Consider the following 19,238-nt stretch of genomic DNA (forward strand, 5'->3'; position numbering starts at 1 on the left):
GTTACTTTTGGGAACAGTGTATAATAATCCAGTCTACAAAATGAGAAGTAGTTAACAATATTCTTACTCTAATATTTGTTGCTTGTCATAAAAAGAAAACATATACATTGCAATACATTTGACGTCCTAAATGCTGCTCCATGTGTCTGTTTCATTTCAAAATATTCAAAACGAATAGCAAAATGAGTTGTATGTTCAGTGTGACAGTGTGTATATAGAAGTCTGTATCTTAGTCTGTGTGGACAGAAAAGAACAGAGCCCAGTGCCTTCTTCCGCTCCCACTGCAGCCGTGCCAAGCCATTGAGATTAATTGCTTATGATCAAATCAGGAGAAGCTGTGCAAATGAAAGCGTGCGCCCCACCCCCGAGTCAGTCCCCTCTTTGGACAGTGCGTGTGAGGAGGGTTCAGGCCGACCACCATGTCATTTCCCCTTTCGCTGAAGAGAAAGGCAGAAGTCTGAAAAACCGATGCACACAAAGGAGCCCAGTCACACAAAGGGAAAAGGACTAGTACAGTTTAGGTTTCTAATGTTTGCGTGATATGGATGTTCTTAAGAAACATTTTAGATTCTTTAATTAAGCTTGGTTTTATTAATCAAGAAACGAGTTGTAAAAAAACAAAATCCATAACCAGATACTAATCAGTACTGAAAATAAATACTCATCTGAACAACTGGTACTTTTTCCTTAATAGTTTTTAGAATGGTCTAGAGATCTACGTCCAAAATAGTATAAGACCTCATGGTATTAATGGTATTAGTAAAGAAAATACTATTTCATGTTGAAAATGAATTCTAGTGTCAAACAAAATGTGTTTTTCATTATCATTGAATATCAAGTCTTTCCCTATGAAAACAAGTTTACATTTATGTATTGTGAACCTAATATATTGTCACTACAGTAATTGATATATATATATATATATATATATATATATATAGGGGATTTAGGAATTCATATTTAATGGTTAAAATGTATTATGCACTATGACTTGTATCGGAAGTTTAAAAGAATCACTTTGCTAAAATTCTAAAACTGAAAAGTTTCTCCTATTACATTTGAGTTATTTCATATCACTGTGGACCAGTGCTCCAAGCCAGACTTTTGACATCTCCAAAGCCTTTCCCCTAACGGCTTTTAGCCCAAGTCTCTCATTAAGAAGTCATTATAAGAAGGGCAGAGAGAGCCGCTATGACCCCAGTGTGACCCCTGAAATGCACCCCTCAAAGGGAGGCAGAGAAGGGGAGATATAAACACAGTTAGATAGTGAGAGGAGGATCAAAAGTGCAGTGGGGTGGCTTAATAAAATATGGGGGAAAAGTACTTTAAACTTTTTTTTACATCATGAAGCATCTCAGAAAATATTTTGATGTATTTTTTATAATTTTTTAAGAGGGCCTAAATTAATTTAACCAGGGCTATGCAGGGTTTAAAAAAATAACACCCTGAGACTAATCAATACTAAAACACAAGTACTAAAACTATCAAACCTAGATCCTCATTTCAACAAATATAAATTAAAAACCTGAACCTTTCTTAATTTAGGTTTGAGTATGGTCTTGATCTACACCCGATCTAGTATAAGGCACATACTATTAATGAATATACTTTAATTTTGTGATGAAATGTACAGTCTAAAAAAAATTGTTTATCAATGACATATCAAACATCATCCAAACATCCAACATCTGCAACATTATCCAAGCTATAAGCATCAAGACGACAGAAAAAGTGTGTTGTGACACACTTTAAAATTAGCTTCAAAATCCGTGACCTCGTCTGACATTTGTATTCAGATGTTAGTCAGAACTTGATCAGAGTTGTGTTGCTTCTCTGAAAAGACAATGGAGAGAACACGAGCGACGGGACACCGCGGAGTCAGGCAGAGACAGAAGTGGCACAGAGGCGTGTGATAAGCCCTTTCGGGAGAAAGAAAGGGATCGTTTTGGGAGTGGAGGCCGCTTCCTTTAGTCCTTCCATGGAATGCACTGCGGGCGTATCCCGTGTAAGTCTATGTGTGTTTGTGCCAGACAGGAATCCCTAACCCCCTCCACGGGCCGGCTCCACACTTATCATGGCCCTGGGATACATGCATGGGGTATATCTGGGTGTCCCGCTCCTATCAAGCCCACCTCCGACCTCCATCGCTCCCTTTTCACACAGCGAATACCTTGAAGCTGCAAAGTGAAGTATGAGAAGGCCAAACACTGTCTAACCACAAAAACCAAGAGGGAGAAAAAAAATGCCAGGGTCACAGACAATAGCACAGGGAGAGCGAAGACAGCGTGTCCTCTATAAGTCTCGATCCAAAAGTAAACTTGCATAAAACTTAATCAATGCGTCGCAGTACAAATGATATGTGGTGAAAAAAGGGCACTTCTCATAAATATGTAAATGTAGATGCACAAACTCAGATTAAAAGATATCAGACGTTTTTCTTGCTGCTCTGACAGTGAGGTGAGCTAAAAAGAGTTGATTACTTTAAGATTTAGTTGTTTCTTCAAGGTGCTGTACCAGATTTTTTAAATGTAATAAAGTAAGATTTGTCTCGCAGCACAGATGCATCGTAAAGGCAGCTCTTAGGACCAAAATGAGAACACTATCTGCATCTAAATTCTGATTGTAAATATAAAGCGCTTTTATTGTCCACGAACCAGGAAGTTGCGCTATTAGCCTGCTAGTTGTTGTTGTAACGTTTGCTGCCACACACTTATATACTCATCGCGGTGAATAATGTATGCGCTAGAAAAGTGAAGACACATTTGGACTGTAGCAAGTTTTAAAGTGCCCTTTTTAAGTTTTTAAGACAGTAAAATAGGATAGGGCTACAGCTCCTTTAAGTCTTCACACATTCTTACAGCCGTGTAACAAGGTTTTTTAAATTTTGCTAACAAGATAAACACTTTAATAGATTAGGCCATATGGGAATGTAAAGGAGTTGCTATTAAACTAAATTTGTAAGGAAATTGAATAACTAATTTGCCCACTAAAACAGATCCATTAAATCATGCTCGTTTTAATGTATTTATTCTTTACTTTCCACACCAAGATTGAGTGCTTATCTAAAGTAATCTTGCTTGAGGTCATCTAGTTTCTGGCACTGACCAAGTCCTCCTACAAAACAAAACCCTAACTCCCACAGGTGCTGAATAGCTCTGAGCTCTCCTTTAATTTCACTTGACTGTTTAAACCTATTGTGTCAACACTTAACCACGCACTTTACAAAGTCACCACAGCCATAGCTGGAGTGCACGGGCTGAGCCAAAGCACAAGTGACAGTGTGAAGTGATGGGGCAGGAAAGCATGTCCCATACAGACCGAGGGAAAGAGCTAGGACAGAGGAGACAGGGCACAAGGACAAAATGAGTGCCTTAAGGACGGTCTCGAGACGCGTCCAACCCCAAAGCAACACTTGCATGTACACAGTCTTAGCCATAATTGGCCCCTGTGGTAACTCTGGACTCTCCCTCTGTGATTCCTTGGTTCTGTTTCTTTAACACTTTCCGTTTCACCCCCTTGGATCTGGGACAGGGGCAAAAAAGAGGATTAAACAAAAGTATAAGTAGTGGTGACTGTTGAAGTAGTATTCAAATTACAAGGGAGCATTTTGGGTCAGGCTAAATTATTGTGTCACAGCTAATATATTGTGTCCTGCTCGACTTCTGAGAACCTCTGCACTGGCTCCTGTGGCTCAGAGAATAAACTTTAAAGCAGCTCTGCTTGTGTACAAGTCTCCCCATGGCCTAGCACCAAAGTACATCTCGGACATGTTACTGTCATATGAACCATCTCGGACTCTGGGGACCTCAGGGACCGGCCTCCTGCTGGTGCCAGAGTCAGGACTAAACATGGACCGGCCTCCTGCTGGTGCCCAGAGTCAGGCCTAAACATGGACCGGCCTCCTGCTGGTGCCTTGAGTCAGGACTAAACATGGACCGGCCTCCTGCTGGTGCCAGAGTCAGGACTAAACATGGACCGGCCTCCTGCTGGTGCCAGAGTCAGGACTAAACATGGGCCGGCCTCCTGCTGGTGCCCAGAGTCAGGCCTAAACATGGGGAATCTGCGTTTCAGTTTTATGCTGAAGGTTTAAGATTTTCACTCTTCTCTTTAAAAAGTAAAATGTATAATGATTATTCATTTATTGTTTATTTATATTGGCTTGTGTTGTGATTTGAATGTATGTTTCGTAAAGCCCTTTGAACTTCCTTGTATACAAAACGCGCTCTGCAAATAAACATGCCTTGCCAGCTCAGTTTGATCCCTTCCAGTGCACGCTCTTGTTGACACTGTACTTAACATGCCTTGTCTCCAGTGTCACCAAGAAGCACCCCAAAAGGAGTATATGAATGTAGTTTCTGATGCGCTTTGCTACTCAACAGAGAAACTAAATATCCACCACCACGACATCAACAACAACAACACCTCTTCCTTGGCCTACACTACTTGTACTCAAACTAGCACTAATATTTGTACAACTGATACGATAAGTACTGATATAGGACGGGCCTTGTCACTGGAGAGAGAGTGCGGGATGAAGGAGACAGAAAGGTCCCAGAGGAAGGAGGTAAGACCGGAGTGAATGTTAGAGGAAAGGAGACTTTGCCCTCCAGTGGGACACTCCCACGATTGTGTGTTCATGTATGTGTGCTGAGCTGGGGCCAAACCGCCACACCCACCACAGCCTGCTGCAGACCTCTGTATCCTGTTCAAGTCTGTAGGTTTGTCCTAACACCCCAACCCCACCCGCCCCCCTGTCCCAACTGGTCCGACGGGGTAGAGTCATGCCAGGATAGGCCATAGTAACGAGAACAAAGACACCTTTCTAAAATAAACAGCAGGAAAGAGGAACTTGGAGAGAGGGGCAGGGCCGGCAGCCAGTTGGGGTGGACTGTAGGGTGCTATAACTCAACACCTTTTACATGACAAACTCCAGTTTTTGGTTCAGTGAAGCATAAGCCACAATATAACGTCCTTATAATGTATGTGTTTGAAGACTACCCCAATTTCAAAACATTAAAACTTCAACAACAATGTATAATTTGTATAATTTAGGTTTTGACACATGGTTTTAAAACTGTGGAAATGAATCTAAAGTAAAAGCTACATGTAAAACAAGACTACAGTTTGTACTCCTACATCTTCCTCTGCTACTTTTTGAAAGTTTACATGTACAATGTATATATACTCATTTAGACGCCATACAATCTATTTTAAGGCATTTATTTCCTCACCCTTCCGATCCCCCACCCGCTTATATACCTTTATGTGGAGAGATTTGTTTTATGATGGTCTGCAGTGTTTACTTTGCTGTTACGAGGTGGATCTGAACAGAGGAGGGGGCAACGGCTGTGAATGTTCAACCACAGAAACCAACTGACCCACTCCCCTCTCTCCACTCGCTCTCTCTGTCTGTCTCTCTCTGTGCAGCACCAACAGGACATCCTGCCAGGTTGCATTCTGGGTAGTCCAATTCTTCAAGCGCCAAGAGGAGTGTGTGAATAGAGAATCTGACAACATTTTTCATTGCAGGTTTAGAGCTGAGGCCAAATGTTTAGTTACGTGTGTGGGCTTCGGTCCGCCGCGGTCCGTCCCAGGTGTGCTCAGGGCGGGGCCGCTAATCCGTAGCCAATACACACATGTACAGGATTTCTTCATTCCTTCCATTGGGCAGGAGGCGAGCAAGCGGGGGGTGGTGAGGTTTTGGAGCAACGCCACGGTCAAAAGTGGGGAGGGGGGCACAGAACTGTCCAAAATGGCACTCGAGAAATGTTATAAATAGACAGTGAGGGAAAAGTGTAAACAATCGGCGGGTGTGAGTCGAGAAGAGAGGGTTTTTAGGTTGGAGGGCTGCCCATAACGTCCAGCTGGATTTGAGGTCATGTGACAACGATGGTGGTGAGAAACGTTTCCATGGTGATGATGGAATTTTTTTAATTGAATGAGATGCCTAGACAGGAAATGATGCAAACTCCATGAAGTTGTGATGTGATGATCATATTAGGCCATAGTAGAAAAGCTTCAGTTGTAGTCATCTGGACTCAGTTTGAAAAATTAGACGTTTCGACTCTCATCCAAGAGTCATTGTCAATAAAAGAATTTAGATCGAGAACTCCGATATTAATACTGTTCTGTGGTAAGACCCACCCATTGGGCGGAGCCTTCCTGAAGTAGAAGGAGTTGTTTGTTTCAACAGAAACTCCCCCCTTGTATCTACCGAGCTAGCCTATTCAGAATCTTAATGGGCTATTAGAATCCTCTTTGTCTTTGTGAGACCCTGGCTCAACCACCCTGAGTACCTGATTAGCATCTAAATGTCCTGGTCCTGGTCCTCTACCTTTCCAGGGGTTCAGTATACCATTATAAATAACAGGAAGATTAAACCTTAGCCCTCCATTTCTGTTTAAAGGTCTTTCTTTTTTAACAAAAATAGCTTCCTTGACTCCTCTTTCAAACCATCTTTTCTCCCTGCTTAAAACCTTCACCTCACCGTCTTCAAACGAGTGATTAGAGGCTTCAAGATGGAGATGCACGGCGCTCTGTGGTCCTGAACTTGTATTTCTTCTGTGCTGATAAAGCCTCTTGTGTAGAGGCTGTTTTGTCTCACCTATGTACCGTTCTTTACAGCTTTCTTCACTGCATTGGATCGAATAAACTACATTGCTCTGTTTTTGAGTCGGCAACTTGTCCTTAGGGTGAACCAGTTTTTGTCTTAAAGTGTTTCCTGGTTTAAAATAAACAGGGACTTCGTGTTGTCTAAAAATGACTCTTGGATGAGAGTCGAAACGTCTAATTTTTCAAACTGAGTCCAGATGACTACAACTGAAGCTTTTTCTACTATGGAACACGCCTGGACGAATGAGGGATTACACCGACATATTAGGCCATGTTTACGTCAATAGAGTTGCAAAAATTATAATGATACTTTTCAAATTCATTAAGGACAAAAACAAAACAGAAATATTTGCATTCTAGTTGCTGGATATGTTGTGGCAAACCTTTACTTGGAAACAGGATACAAACTATAATTTAGAATTGGATGAAACAGAATGAAAAAACTGTCATGAACTTGGCTAAAATAACAATGGACAATTAAAAATTACCATTGCAGTCCAGTTGAAATGTCACACATGTACCAAACAGTGGAATAAATGTGTATAAAACAGTATTTACAAGCATTGTCTGGATACTTTTGTTTCGTTGTTCCCTCTTTGTGTCGTGTTTTTGTTCAGATGTGTTATTTTATTACAAATAGTCATAATTATTCTATGCATTCAATCAAATGTTCCCATTACTTTACAGGTCACTTGTACTTTCTAAGCAATATACCGGTAAGCAGAATAAACATATATTTATGTGTATTTGGAGTAGTGTAAACTAGTGTAACTTTTCTCCAACATCGACCTTGGAAACAATTTACACTACATAAAAATGTCTTGTACTTTTTGGATGGGACAACGGGATTAATGAGTCAGTCGGTCGGTTGAGGTGAAGCAAATACATACGTACTCTCACGGGGCACGGGGTAAAGGACCGCACAGGTAAAAATTTGAACTACCATCGAAGAAACAGACATTAGATAGTCGTCTCAAGCCGGCACTCGCTAAAATATTCAGTCTATTTTGATTTTTAATGAAGCTGTGAAAATATGCAAGTAGATTATTAAACTCAAAAAGTGGTCGAGGTGCGTGTGTGAGGGCGAGGGGCTGGAAATCTGTTCTCACCGTTTTAAATATTAAACCTATTCCAAGTTTAATGAAGTGCAAATACTGCGGGGAGAGTCTTAACGGGAATACCGAGAGGCAGCGGGTGAAAAGGGGGATCCGATTCATTATTTCAAGTGTTCACCTTTAGCCGGGAGAGCGGGGAGAGAATGAGTGCAGACGTAGAAGCGGCTCACGGAGACGTTTGAGGGGCCGGGGGGATACAGGGAACAAGACGTGACATGAAGGATGCAGAGCAAACAACGTTGTTCTTGAAGTACAAACAGAATGAAACAGAGAATTAGGGCTGCAATGACTAATCGACTAATCATGACTTGTCGACTGGGAAAAAGAATCGTATTCTGATTATTTATTTATTTATTTAATCTATGCTCCAAAAAGTACTGCGCATTAAGTGTTTTTTTTTGTTTTTTTTAAATCAGGCTGTTTATGTGCCAATATCATTACTTTTTCATCCAGCAAGTTTGATTTCATTATGAGGTACGATGTTCCATTGTGTGAGTGAAAGCAAATGAAAGATGTCACTGTTGTTCGGTCACAATCGTGGAGTATCATAAAAACTGTGATGTTTCTTCCCACAAAAATTGTAACATAGGGAAAAACAAAACAACTTAAACTAATTAAAAATATTCTTCCCACATTACAGACTTGCGGACATGTTCTTATTGGTATGTGTTGCGGTTAAGCGGTGGTCCTGGAGCTACTCATACAGGAAGACAGTAAGATATGTTGGATAAAAAGAAAAAAAACTCCTCGATGTAATCAATGTGCTACAGCTCGAGGGAAATGGAAAGAACAGCCCACGTGCGATTGAAGCGTTCGTGTCAACATAATCAGATGCTCTGAGCTGTGAGAGTAGCGAGTTCATGCACACACTGCCAAAATCCCCCCAGCTGCCACTAAAGGTCACCGTAAAACATAGTGTGAGCGCTCAAGAATTTCCCCTTCTGATGTAATGTGAATTGAGCTGGTGTTTGCCCCAAGTAGAAGCAACAAATCAATTGATCAACAAGCTGCTGAGAAGGACTGCGCAATATTTCAAATGCATCCAGTAACTATCAGAATTTTCTGTTTGATTACCGGTATATGTTTTCCACGAACACAGACAAGACGATACTGATATGAATGCACTCCACGGCCTTTTAACACCTTTTAACATAAAAGAATAATACAAATCTGAAATCTGCTTCAAACCGCAAGCATTCACTTTCAAAGGAAAAAAGCAAAAAGCAAAAAAAATATGTATTTGCAAGTAATACAATCATGATTACATTTATTTGTTTTGTTAATAACATTTGTTTCACCGGCTTTTTGGAATTGAGTGTCATTGGAATCCCCTCCAAATATAAATATAAAAAAAATATGACTTACAAATCCAAAATCAGGACTGATTTGAAATTTGAACAAAATCTCAACTAAACGACAAAATCACGACTACCTCTAAACTAGTGCTATATTCTGCCATTTCTGGTGGACATGCTTATGTTCAAATATCCTGTCAATTCAATTTGAAAGTAGACTTCTTTTCTAAGCATTCCTGTGAGAGAAAATATTTCAAATTAAAAAGGCTGAAGGTAAGTGTGGACAAGACAAAAATGTATATGTTTGAAAAGCTGAACCTTGTGTTACCCTTTAGAAATGAATTCTCAATGCACGTCCAGAAGTCAGCATTTGTAAAAGAACCAACACGAAGACTGGAAAAATTCAGTGCTCAGTGCAAAGTTATTAAAAGCGACACAAATTACATTCCACATACGCTGAATAAACACATTTTTCCTTTTCAAGAAAATAACTTTATTCAGAGATGAGGTATACAGTGAGGTGCATCTATTACTATAACTGTTAAAGAAAAAAAGGACTGCCATTTCTCCAAACATCGCCCCTTTGATTTGGAGATGCTTTTGAATCCAGCTCTGCACTGCACGGCGGGGGGCAAACTAAAAATAATTGTAAGTAATTATTCAAAGCTTTAAGACATAAGTAAGAATAAGTCGAGACTATTTAAAACTCAAACGTCTAAAACTGTCACTTCTGATAAAAGGTGACGCATGAAGAACACACACATTTTTTAAACTCTAGGAAACGCATGTACCGTGTTGTTCAATGTGGAACATTGGTGGTATATCATAATGCAATGAATGGAAGATGGAGGAAGTACTCAAGTTACTTAAACTAAAATTACACAACAAAGAAAACAAAGTTTTTTGCAAGTAATTATTAACTTGAGCACTGATACAACCAGCATTAACAAGTCTAACATTTACTACTGTGTTCTCACTTACAGAGTACCCTTTCTACTCTTTCTACAAAAACAACCAATGCCCCTCCCCTACTGATAAAAACTATATCAACACGTTTAACAATATTAGAATATATTAACATTTATTTAAAGATGTATTTTTAAAAACTAGGCAAAACTTCTCCAACTTTTTAATTTTACAATTATGTTATAATATCCAAGAAAAGGATTAGAGCGCCCTACTCAGTGCGAGTTTCTAATAGGAAACAGAGAGACCTCTCATCAATAAGGAATGAAGCAATTAGGTTAATCTTAGTGTGAAGGTGCCCTCTCCTTTTTACCTGTAAGTTGCTACAGGGACCAGACTTAATAAGTCTACACTACACACAAAATCATACAACTATATTAATCAAACTTGGCTGAAATGATAGGTTTCTGGATGGCCTGTGTTCTGCTTGTCAAGGGAAGATAAGTAGTTTTCGCTTCAGAGATGTATTATAATAAGTGGGTATGGGTGTAAAGAAAACCTGCTCAACCATTTTAAACAGACCCAATGAGACTAAATGCATTTGTTAATTAGCAACTTTAGTGCATACCTGTTTCTTTACTATTACCACGCTTGTGTTCCACTACATGGCCGAATTAGGAGCATTATTATCTGCCTGCTTGATTTGAACACTCTAGAGGTCTAATACCATGCCCCTCCATATGTCCGTGAATCTGATTTGTATTTTCTGCCGCAGGTGCAAAAAGCTCCTTTGTTAAGGACCATAGGGAGTTAAGACGGCAAACCCTTACATACTACCTGCAAGATAAGCTCTGTAGATCCTGGACAAAATAGCCTTGCACCACAGTTTCAATTTACTCATTTAGACAACTCAAAGAAGTAAATGAGAAGTACACAGAGGAGAACTAATCCCTGTAGTGAACTGCAGGAAAAATCCAAGACCTGTTTGAACCTCACTAAGCCAGTTCCACAAAAAAAAAACTTAAACACACAGAGACCGCCCCTTGACACACAACAAGGAGAGACATCCTAGCTGTTGGAAAGAGGGATCATGTGCTTGGGTCTTATAGACGATCAACTCCAATGACAAGTAAAACACTCACAAATATCTATACAAATAAAGGATCTTTCGATAAGCATTAACTACAGCTGAATGTCCTAATGTGTTTCTGTAAATGGGACTTAGATGTTCTCTTCTTGACCAAACATAAGGCCAGCCTTCACAAGACAACACAAGTCCTTCCTCTGTCCTCTCCTTTTGTAATTAAGAAGCAAATGTGTGCTTTACTTTAATAATGTCAACAAACTTGATAAAGATTAGTAAAGTCAAACAGATATCTCTCTCCCTCTCTTAATTTCTACCTGTTTTCATTTCTGAATTTGTCACTCCATTGCCTCATTAGCCCCCCTCTCCCATTTTCCTGCCCGTGCCCTTCTGGAGGTCCTTTCCTAAACCCCAGAGAGAGAGGAAAGGAGAGAGAGAGAAGCAGAGATATAGAAGGAGAGAGAGAGAAGGGGCGGAGTCTGTGTTGGCGAGGACTCACTGGTAATCCGTGCAGTGACCCAGGTCAATTCAATTATCCTGTTTTCTTTTGCTGCACGACACGTGTGCCCATTTCACAGCCAACTCCCTTAATGCACCCAGGATTAGCTTCTCTTACTTTTAATGATCTACCTATCGACGCCTTGGGCCCACACACACACATCACACAGACAGATATGCTTTTTAAGTATTCAGGAGAGTAAAGGAATTCTCTCAACCAAACAATGTCTGTGTTCATGGATCAACGTAAAGTTACGTAAAGTGATGTATGAGGGGGCTGCTTTATGCGGCCACTATTTATACAGAGCTCTCGCACCTAGACTTCAGATAATCATCTTAGGGCTAACGCATTAACGAAGAAACTCGCTAATCTCTCTGCAAGGAAAGAGGTCGTTTTAAAATACAATAACCCTGGCATTGCTACAAATTAAAAGGAGTCAAAACTTGGATCGGTTTGCAGTCTGGCTAATTAGCAAAGTTTGACTGGAGAACACATACAGTACATAAGATTGGGCTCTAAGGTGTTACTATGTTTAACACTTATCAGTCATTTACAAGCAATTTGTTAAGCAAATATTTGAATAACTTTGGCGCTCTACCAAACTTCTAGAAACTCAAATACGTACTAGTGTTCATTAAACAATTTTAAAAAGTACACAACATCTTTCACTCATGATTGTGCTCGTAACCTGCCAGTCACTCACGCGGACCGAAGAGGGAAAAGGTGTCATTCACAGATGATTGGATAACATTTAGGGTGTTTAGTTTTCCTTACCTGGGATGTCCTGTCCATTGTAGCTCCACCCAGCCACTGCCAGCATGGAGGGCAGCGGCGACCCGGGCCTACTGTCCCTCTCTCGGTCCCGCTCTTTGTCCCAGTTTCGCTCGGCCTGCTGGGTAATATGCCTGACGGTGTCCTTGTTCTTTCTGTTCTTTCTCCTGCCCGACCCGGCCAACGGCTGCCAAGGCCCGTCTCCGTTTCCCGCTTGCCCCACACCTTGCTCCGTCTGGCTCTGGGCCGCACCCCTCTGCGTGTCCCGCGGGTGCGAGGAGGATGCGGGCGACACCTGCTCCTCCTTGACTGTGACGGGCCTGTAGTCATGTGGCCAGGCTGGTTGGGAGTCATGGCAGGTCTCCTCTTGGCTCTCGTGACTTTTGGGTGCCTCTTGGTCCTCTTTGCCGTAAGTGCTACCCCCTTCGTGACAGCTAGCGATGGCTGAGTCCCCTGACGAGTTCGCGGGGCTAGTTCGGCGAGCTAGCCAGGGAGAGGTGCTGCGACCGGACATGATCGACGCTAAAGCTTCGGATGCCATTCCGACTATTCCCCCGCCGGCGCCTCCGAGTCCGGAGCCAACTGCACTCCCGGCACCGGTTAAACCACCTCCTCCCAGCCCGGCCGCAGCCACTGCCCCCATCTCAAAGTCCGCCAGCTCGTCGGCCATTTCGGAGCGTATGCTGATGTCCAGAGCCGCCTTGATGAAGCTGTGGCACGCCTGGACAATGTCAGTCATCTGCAGGTAGCTGGCGGCGGACATGACCTCGATGACGTTTTTACTGGTGAGGGCGAGGTGCGCTGAGTACATGAAGTCTAAAATGGCTTTGAAACCTGTTGCCGTGACAATGTCCAGGTGAGTGACAGTCGTCTGGTGAGGTGGATCGGCTCCTTTTTTAACCTGCGAACAAAGTGTACTGTTTAGAGTGGAGCACAGAGGTTGACTTGTACCGAAATGTATACTCGAGTAAAAGTACTTTCAAATAATATGTCAAAGTACTAATACAATAAAACATATTAACCTTAAAGCCCTAGTATGTAACTTATTTGCCAAAACATCAACTAAAATAAAGACTTGTTTTTTGTTTGTTAAAAAATGTATAACAAAATGCTTCCTATTGTGAGCGGGCTTGCATCTCCACAAACCTGACTCATACTTGGCCTGGATGAGCCTTCACTTACTTGTTTCCAAGAAAATGTTGTTTCTGTAGCTATACCATTCCATATTATGGCATAAAACGTATCTATCTTAGAGGAGAATGTCCCGATTTATGATTTTAACTCTTTATTTCCATGGAATCATGCAGGTGACTTTCCATTTCTAGAAAGCTAAATACTGTTAGTCTGGGCTAATACTATAAACAAAGTGCTATAAAGTAAAACCCAGTAAATTTAAATGAATGTTTTTAATGGAATATGGAAAATTTCACATTTAGAAAAAAAGATTAAAAAAAAAGAAAGACTACATTTTCTAAAATAAGTACCGGTAATTACTCTGGTAAATAGTAATACTTGAGTAAAATCCCACCTATTTAGATTACCTGCAACTGAAATGATATAATGAATTTGTTTTCACTCTTGAAGCCAACAAATATCTGAGACTTTGTACAGTAAGTATCATAATAAGGATTAAAAACACCTACACAGCTAGTGCTTTTAGACAGTTTCCCCTGTGGATCAATAAAGCCGAGCCTGTAGCCTGCCCCTGTGTTGTACCTGGCAGTAAAGGGTCTTGAAGTAGCGCGAGGAGCCCAGGAGGACGTTCTTGTGGGCCTTGAAGATCTTTCCGTCCACGATGACACAGGCATCACACAGAATGCCGTGCTGCCGCTGCTCGTTCAGCTCGCGCAGGAGCTGTCGGTAGTGAGACGAAATCTCCATGTCCTCCTTTCTGTTGTTCATCTGTGTAGTGGAACCGAAGCCTCTCCTCCAAACCGGCTGCTGCAGACACAACAAGCCAGAGGAAAGTGTGCATGAGGATCAATTCAGTGACAAAAGAGGAAAGCGAGATAATATGGTCGCCTCTGTGTGAGCAAACTTTATATCCAATGCGTCACGGCTGTTAATAGCACAAAATATTGCAAATCAAAAACATTTGTCATTTTCGACAGCTAATCAGAAAGTGGACGAAACAATGGACTTAGTTTAGTTGCACGTTTGTTTATCTGTTACTTAGGCTTAGCTCTGTCTCACCAACTGTGGGCGTTAGGTAGAGTATAAAATAGATTATACAAAGATACACAGATTTATCCAAATGTAAGAGTACAATTTTGTGTCACAAATTCCCCAAATTGTGAGTAGCTACGAGGAAACTGCGACCAAAGTAGATTTTTTCAATATAATCTACCAGCGATGATAAAAAATTGTGTTATTTCTCATTAGAAGCAAAACATCTGTCAAACGTGGGTCTCATTCCAATGTAAAGGAGGGAAACTGAATTCAGATGAACAAATATTTTCAAAAGGCTATGGATACTTTGGTACGAGTGTGACATGAAAACAACACATCAATGGAAGCCACGTCTCACTCGCTCGCGGTTTTGATGTCTAAAAACAGCTCAAGAACAAATAGTCAAAAATCAGTATTTAAACTCTGTCTGACAGGTCCATTTGCGTGTGACAGCTGTGTGTGTGTTTGTGTGTGTGTGTGGTGTGTGTGTGTGTGTGTGTGTCCTCATTAAAAATGTCATTTACGAAGAATAACTCTCTACAAAACACTGAGAGATATCCAGAAAAACACCTAATTTAGTCAAGCACTTTACGATTAAATTTATCAATAAACACTGACTAAATGGCTTGTTATTTTTTCCAGTCCCTATTTTGTGGATTTTCAATCAGGATGAACTTTCACCCTTAAGTTTCTGATCTGCGGCAGGTGAGGAGACAAAGAGAAAATGAAGATAGTTAATGAGTAGACAGTTTGTGAGTAGTGCCTCGGAACAAAAAGCACTTTGTGACAGCGTTCACAATGACACTGTAAACTTCAAGTCATTATTCCATTCCTGAGACAAAGACTCGTACAGTCAATGTGCCCCAAAAACTACTAGTATCAAATATTTACGGATTTACTATAGGCTTTCCTGGATGGACATAAAAGTGGAAGTACGGTTTCTTTGGTTACTTGAGCATGATGACTCAAGTATTAGTACCACCCCAACTAATTTCAAATGATAATACATTTTACAGTCAATTAAATGAGTGTGATTAGTGATGTCACATTATCACATTTTAGTGTTACAATAGTGTAAAAAAAAAGAAATCAAGATTATTCACAATGATTGAGACACAACAGTGAAATCTTTAATTTTCTTTCAATCCTATGGTCTAACGTGTTACTATTCCACAAGTTTGTAACCGGCTTCACAAAACTGAACTTTCTAAAAGACAAAATAAAGTAAAATGTGACAAAAACAGCTAGATAAAAAGTTCTTTACATTTTGAGCTATATATTGAACAAAAAATACTTAAGTTTGCTTCTAAAATGGTCACGGTTATTATTTGTTCTTACAATTATATAGTGACCTGAATTATCACAAGTGTGATTCTTGAAAAGAAAAATTTCAACACATTTCTGACCAATTGTAAAAAAAAAAAAAGAATCTGTAGAATCCACAAAATAATATCATTTTGTTTAAGATTTAGATCATTTAGGTGATATCACCACCTCTCAAACATAATAACTTTTACTAATTTAGTGATAGTAATATATATATATATTAATATATATATATTATTATTATATTACTAATAATGTGTGATACAATAAGATTTGAGCTGTAGAGGGTTGAATTAGTCACTTCTATGGCAAATTATTGGTTCATTCCACTATTTATTTGCTGTGGCTCATGTCTTTTAATGATACAGTACATTTAGAAAAGGGTTTACTGGGATTGTCCTGCTTTAGAGTTATTGTGTCAGTGGCTAAAGATTGTTTCAATATTATTGTTTAATGCAATATTATGTGTAAATAAGACACACAAAGCATCAAAGCGACTGCAACACAGATTACTCACAGAAAACAGATGGAGTCGAACGCTAAAGACTAGAGACCAGTCAATGCACAAAGAGAGAAGATATTTGAAACCCCAGCAGTGCATTAGCTTTAGTGCTAGCCTCTCCTCTCTGCTCCTTCTCCGGGATGTGAAGTGTTACCAAATGCAGCAGTGATTTGTTTTGGGAACACCACAGCTGTCAGATCTCGTGGGTTGTTGAGCAAAACGACAGCTCCAGTTGGCTAAGGTGACAGTGGCGTTTGCTGGGGGGCCGGCACACTTCAGGTCATGTTTAGCCCCGCTCTGCTCACTCTGATGGCTTGTAAGATCAAATAAATCCACAGTGTCTCTTCCACCTCCAAACAGACAAGCACAGAGCGTCAGACGGGCGACTGACTCGTGGTGACAACCAGCGCAGAATCTGGTCAATGCTCAGATACTACCTCAAGTGTTCTTCGGAGCATTATTTGTAGAACTAATAAAGTGAAGAACTGAAGATAGAGGCATATTAGAAGGGCTGACACCGACAGATGACCCCACACTCTTGAGAGCACGCTGTAGCTGCAATTTATTTGTCATTTGTATGGACGCAATTAGCAAATAGCAAAGGCTGCAATCTTTCAAAAAACACTAAATATCTCGTTCTGAAATACATGTGATTATTGTATTGGTTTATGAAGGCCTTTCAGTCTTTCAGTCAAACCTCCTGGGAGCGTTTAAAATGGGAACTTAGAACAGAATCTTATTATTGAAACCTAAATCGCAAATCTAATCGCAAATGCAATACTTGACGGAAAAACCCAATTACCGTATATAAGTCGCATCTTTTTTCATAGTTTTGGCCGGGGTGTGACTTATACTTATATACTTATACGTATACTGCGGAGCGACTTATATGTGATAGTATTTATTATTTTCACACTTGCAACCGCATTTCATTCTCCAGTGTAACTTATATATGTTTTTTTTCTTCTCTATTATGCATTTTTTTGGCTGGTGCGACTTATAGTCCAGAAAATACGGTAGATATATTTCCCAAATTGTGCAGTTCACTCACTATAATGCCACTCATTTAACCTATAGCATGCATGTGATTGAAGCCAGATAGAACCCATCTTTACAGGGAAAACACACATACTCAACTACAACTTGTACAATGCTAAATATCAACAATCTTGTTGAACTAAATTTGGCTTCTCTACGTGACAAAGAGAAAGCGCAGAAGTTATACTCTGCTGTGTTAAGCTTATAGATTGAGGCATAAAACTAAGACTCTGTGTTGTCAAAAGTAAGTTTTGACATTTTTATTCTGCAGCTCGCACAGCTCTGAGAAAAATCTATTGGTGGTAACCTTGAGTTATCCTTCCTTTCTCTTTTGCCCTGATGGAGGCATTGAGAGTCTTCACCTTTGACATTTGGAGACAAACCAATGTGCTTTGAATACAGCACCTCCTCCGCCTCGCTCCGCTCAGGGCCACAGCACTTGTATAGCCTGGACTATAAGATAGGCTTCTTCCCAGAGTCACAGAAAATATAGAAAAAGTCAGTTATTTACAGGGGAAAAAAACACCTTAGTAATTGTGTTATTCAGAGTCTTTTTCAAGAAATGTGACCAGAGAGAGACAGGGTCAATGTGCGGTGCAACTTAGTTTATGTAGTGAAATAAAGGCAGCGATTCCAGAGCAGCTACAGTCAACAGCTGTAGTGGACCGCTGCACACCTCTCCACCTCAGTGACTAATTATTGTTTTGTAAATCAGAATGAATAAGGAACTGTAAAGAAAAATGGCAAAACTACAGCAAAAAGCAAATATCACCTACTTAATTATTTACAGGAAATTGAACATATAGAATGGGGTTCACACAGGAGCCAGGGTATTGATTAAGTAGTTTCTAAGCCTCAATAATTCTAAATAAACGATTAAGTATTTGTTCATGCTTTACTAAGGCTAATTAAAGAGTAGTTATTAAAAAAAAATATCAAATGTTTTTAATTTTGCCCTGAACAGAACCTGAGCCACAGACGTAAGTGCAGTTCTGAGTCAAGGTGGGCAATATATCGAAATTTGGATATCATGAATGTAGTTTTGATGATATGTAAAATTTGAATAGTGTTTTTAGTTAAAAATGAGCAGTAATCCAGACGTAACATGTAAACGTTCAAATAAGGGCTTATGATGTGATATTTCTGCAGTTTTGTGATTCCTTTTGCAGACATTTCACATTTGTCTGATAATTAAACCTAAAATAATTATGTTTAAAGACATGTTTTTAACACTTTTCTGTTGGAAATAATACTGTCTATAGTTATCGGGATACTCACATAAAAAAAACATTGATATATTTATTTTTGTGAGTATTGCCCGCCTCTAGTTCTGTGCTAATGTAAGACAATAACATCGTAGTGATGATAGAACATTTTATTTTGTATGGTGGTATCTGTTACTTTGACAGATTGTGTGGCATGGGCTGTTATAACCTGGAGTGTGCCCAATGGAGCCTAAAATGTGAGATAAACATGAAAAGGTGAAGAGGCAACAACAGAGAAGGAGAAATGTTTTAATCAAAGCTAAATCCTGGGCAAACTCAGACGAAGCTAGAGAGCACAGCCATTAACAGCATGAACTTCGACCCCTAGACTCTGGGCTCCTCTAATTGGCTTGTTTAATTTCAGCAGAGCCAATTTACTCCGCAGAAAGAAGACATGTTATTGTATTTATTTATTGAGGGCGGTTTTAGCATTCCTTTCTTTCATTGCAAATAAACAAATGGTTATGACGTTATGATCATATGCACTTCCATTCAAAAGTCTTCACATTATGGACTGCTGTTTTGAACATGCTCTCTCTGACCCAGTTGTCAAGCTGTAGACCAACTCACAATGTATGCGGATAAAAGGACCACGCAAAGATAATACATTTCATCCGTCAAACAAAAAAAAAGGTTTAGAACATTCAGAACGGCAA

General features: G+C 40.0%; 1 protein-coding gene across 4 annotated transcripts in view; it reads right to left on the reverse strand.

The window, feature by feature from the left end:
• The window catches only part of zbtb46 (zinc finger and BTB domain containing 46), a 63,080-nt gene that overhangs the window by 24,936 nt on the left and 18,906 nt on the right, over window positions 1-19,238 (reverse strand). For 3 of the 4 annotated variants that reach the window (XM_072449766.1, XM_072449763.1, XM_072449764.1), the window contains 2 exons: window positions 13,999-14,223; window positions 12,286-13,183 (listed from right to left, as the gene is read on the reverse strand). In XM_072449766.1, coding sequence (XP_072305867.1) covers window positions 12,286-13,183; window positions 13,999-14,184 — 1,084 coding nt within the window. In that variant the 5' untranslated portion in view covers window positions 14,185-14,223. The remainder of the gene's footprint in view (window positions 1-12,285; window positions 13,184-13,998; window positions 14,224-19,238) is intronic. The other variant, XM_072449765.1, reaches the window with a different exon arrangement.

The sequence above is a fragment of the Eucyclogobius newberryi genome, unplaced genomic scaffold, assembly GCF_026437365.1.
Source record: "Eucyclogobius newberryi isolate DKJ021-1_F unplaced genomic scaffold, fEucNew1.0.hap1 SCAF_17, whole genome shotgun sequence".
In the NCBI taxonomy this organism is placed as follows: Eukaryota; Metazoa; Chordata; class Actinopteri; order Gobiiformes; family Gobiidae; genus Eucyclogobius; species Eucyclogobius newberryi.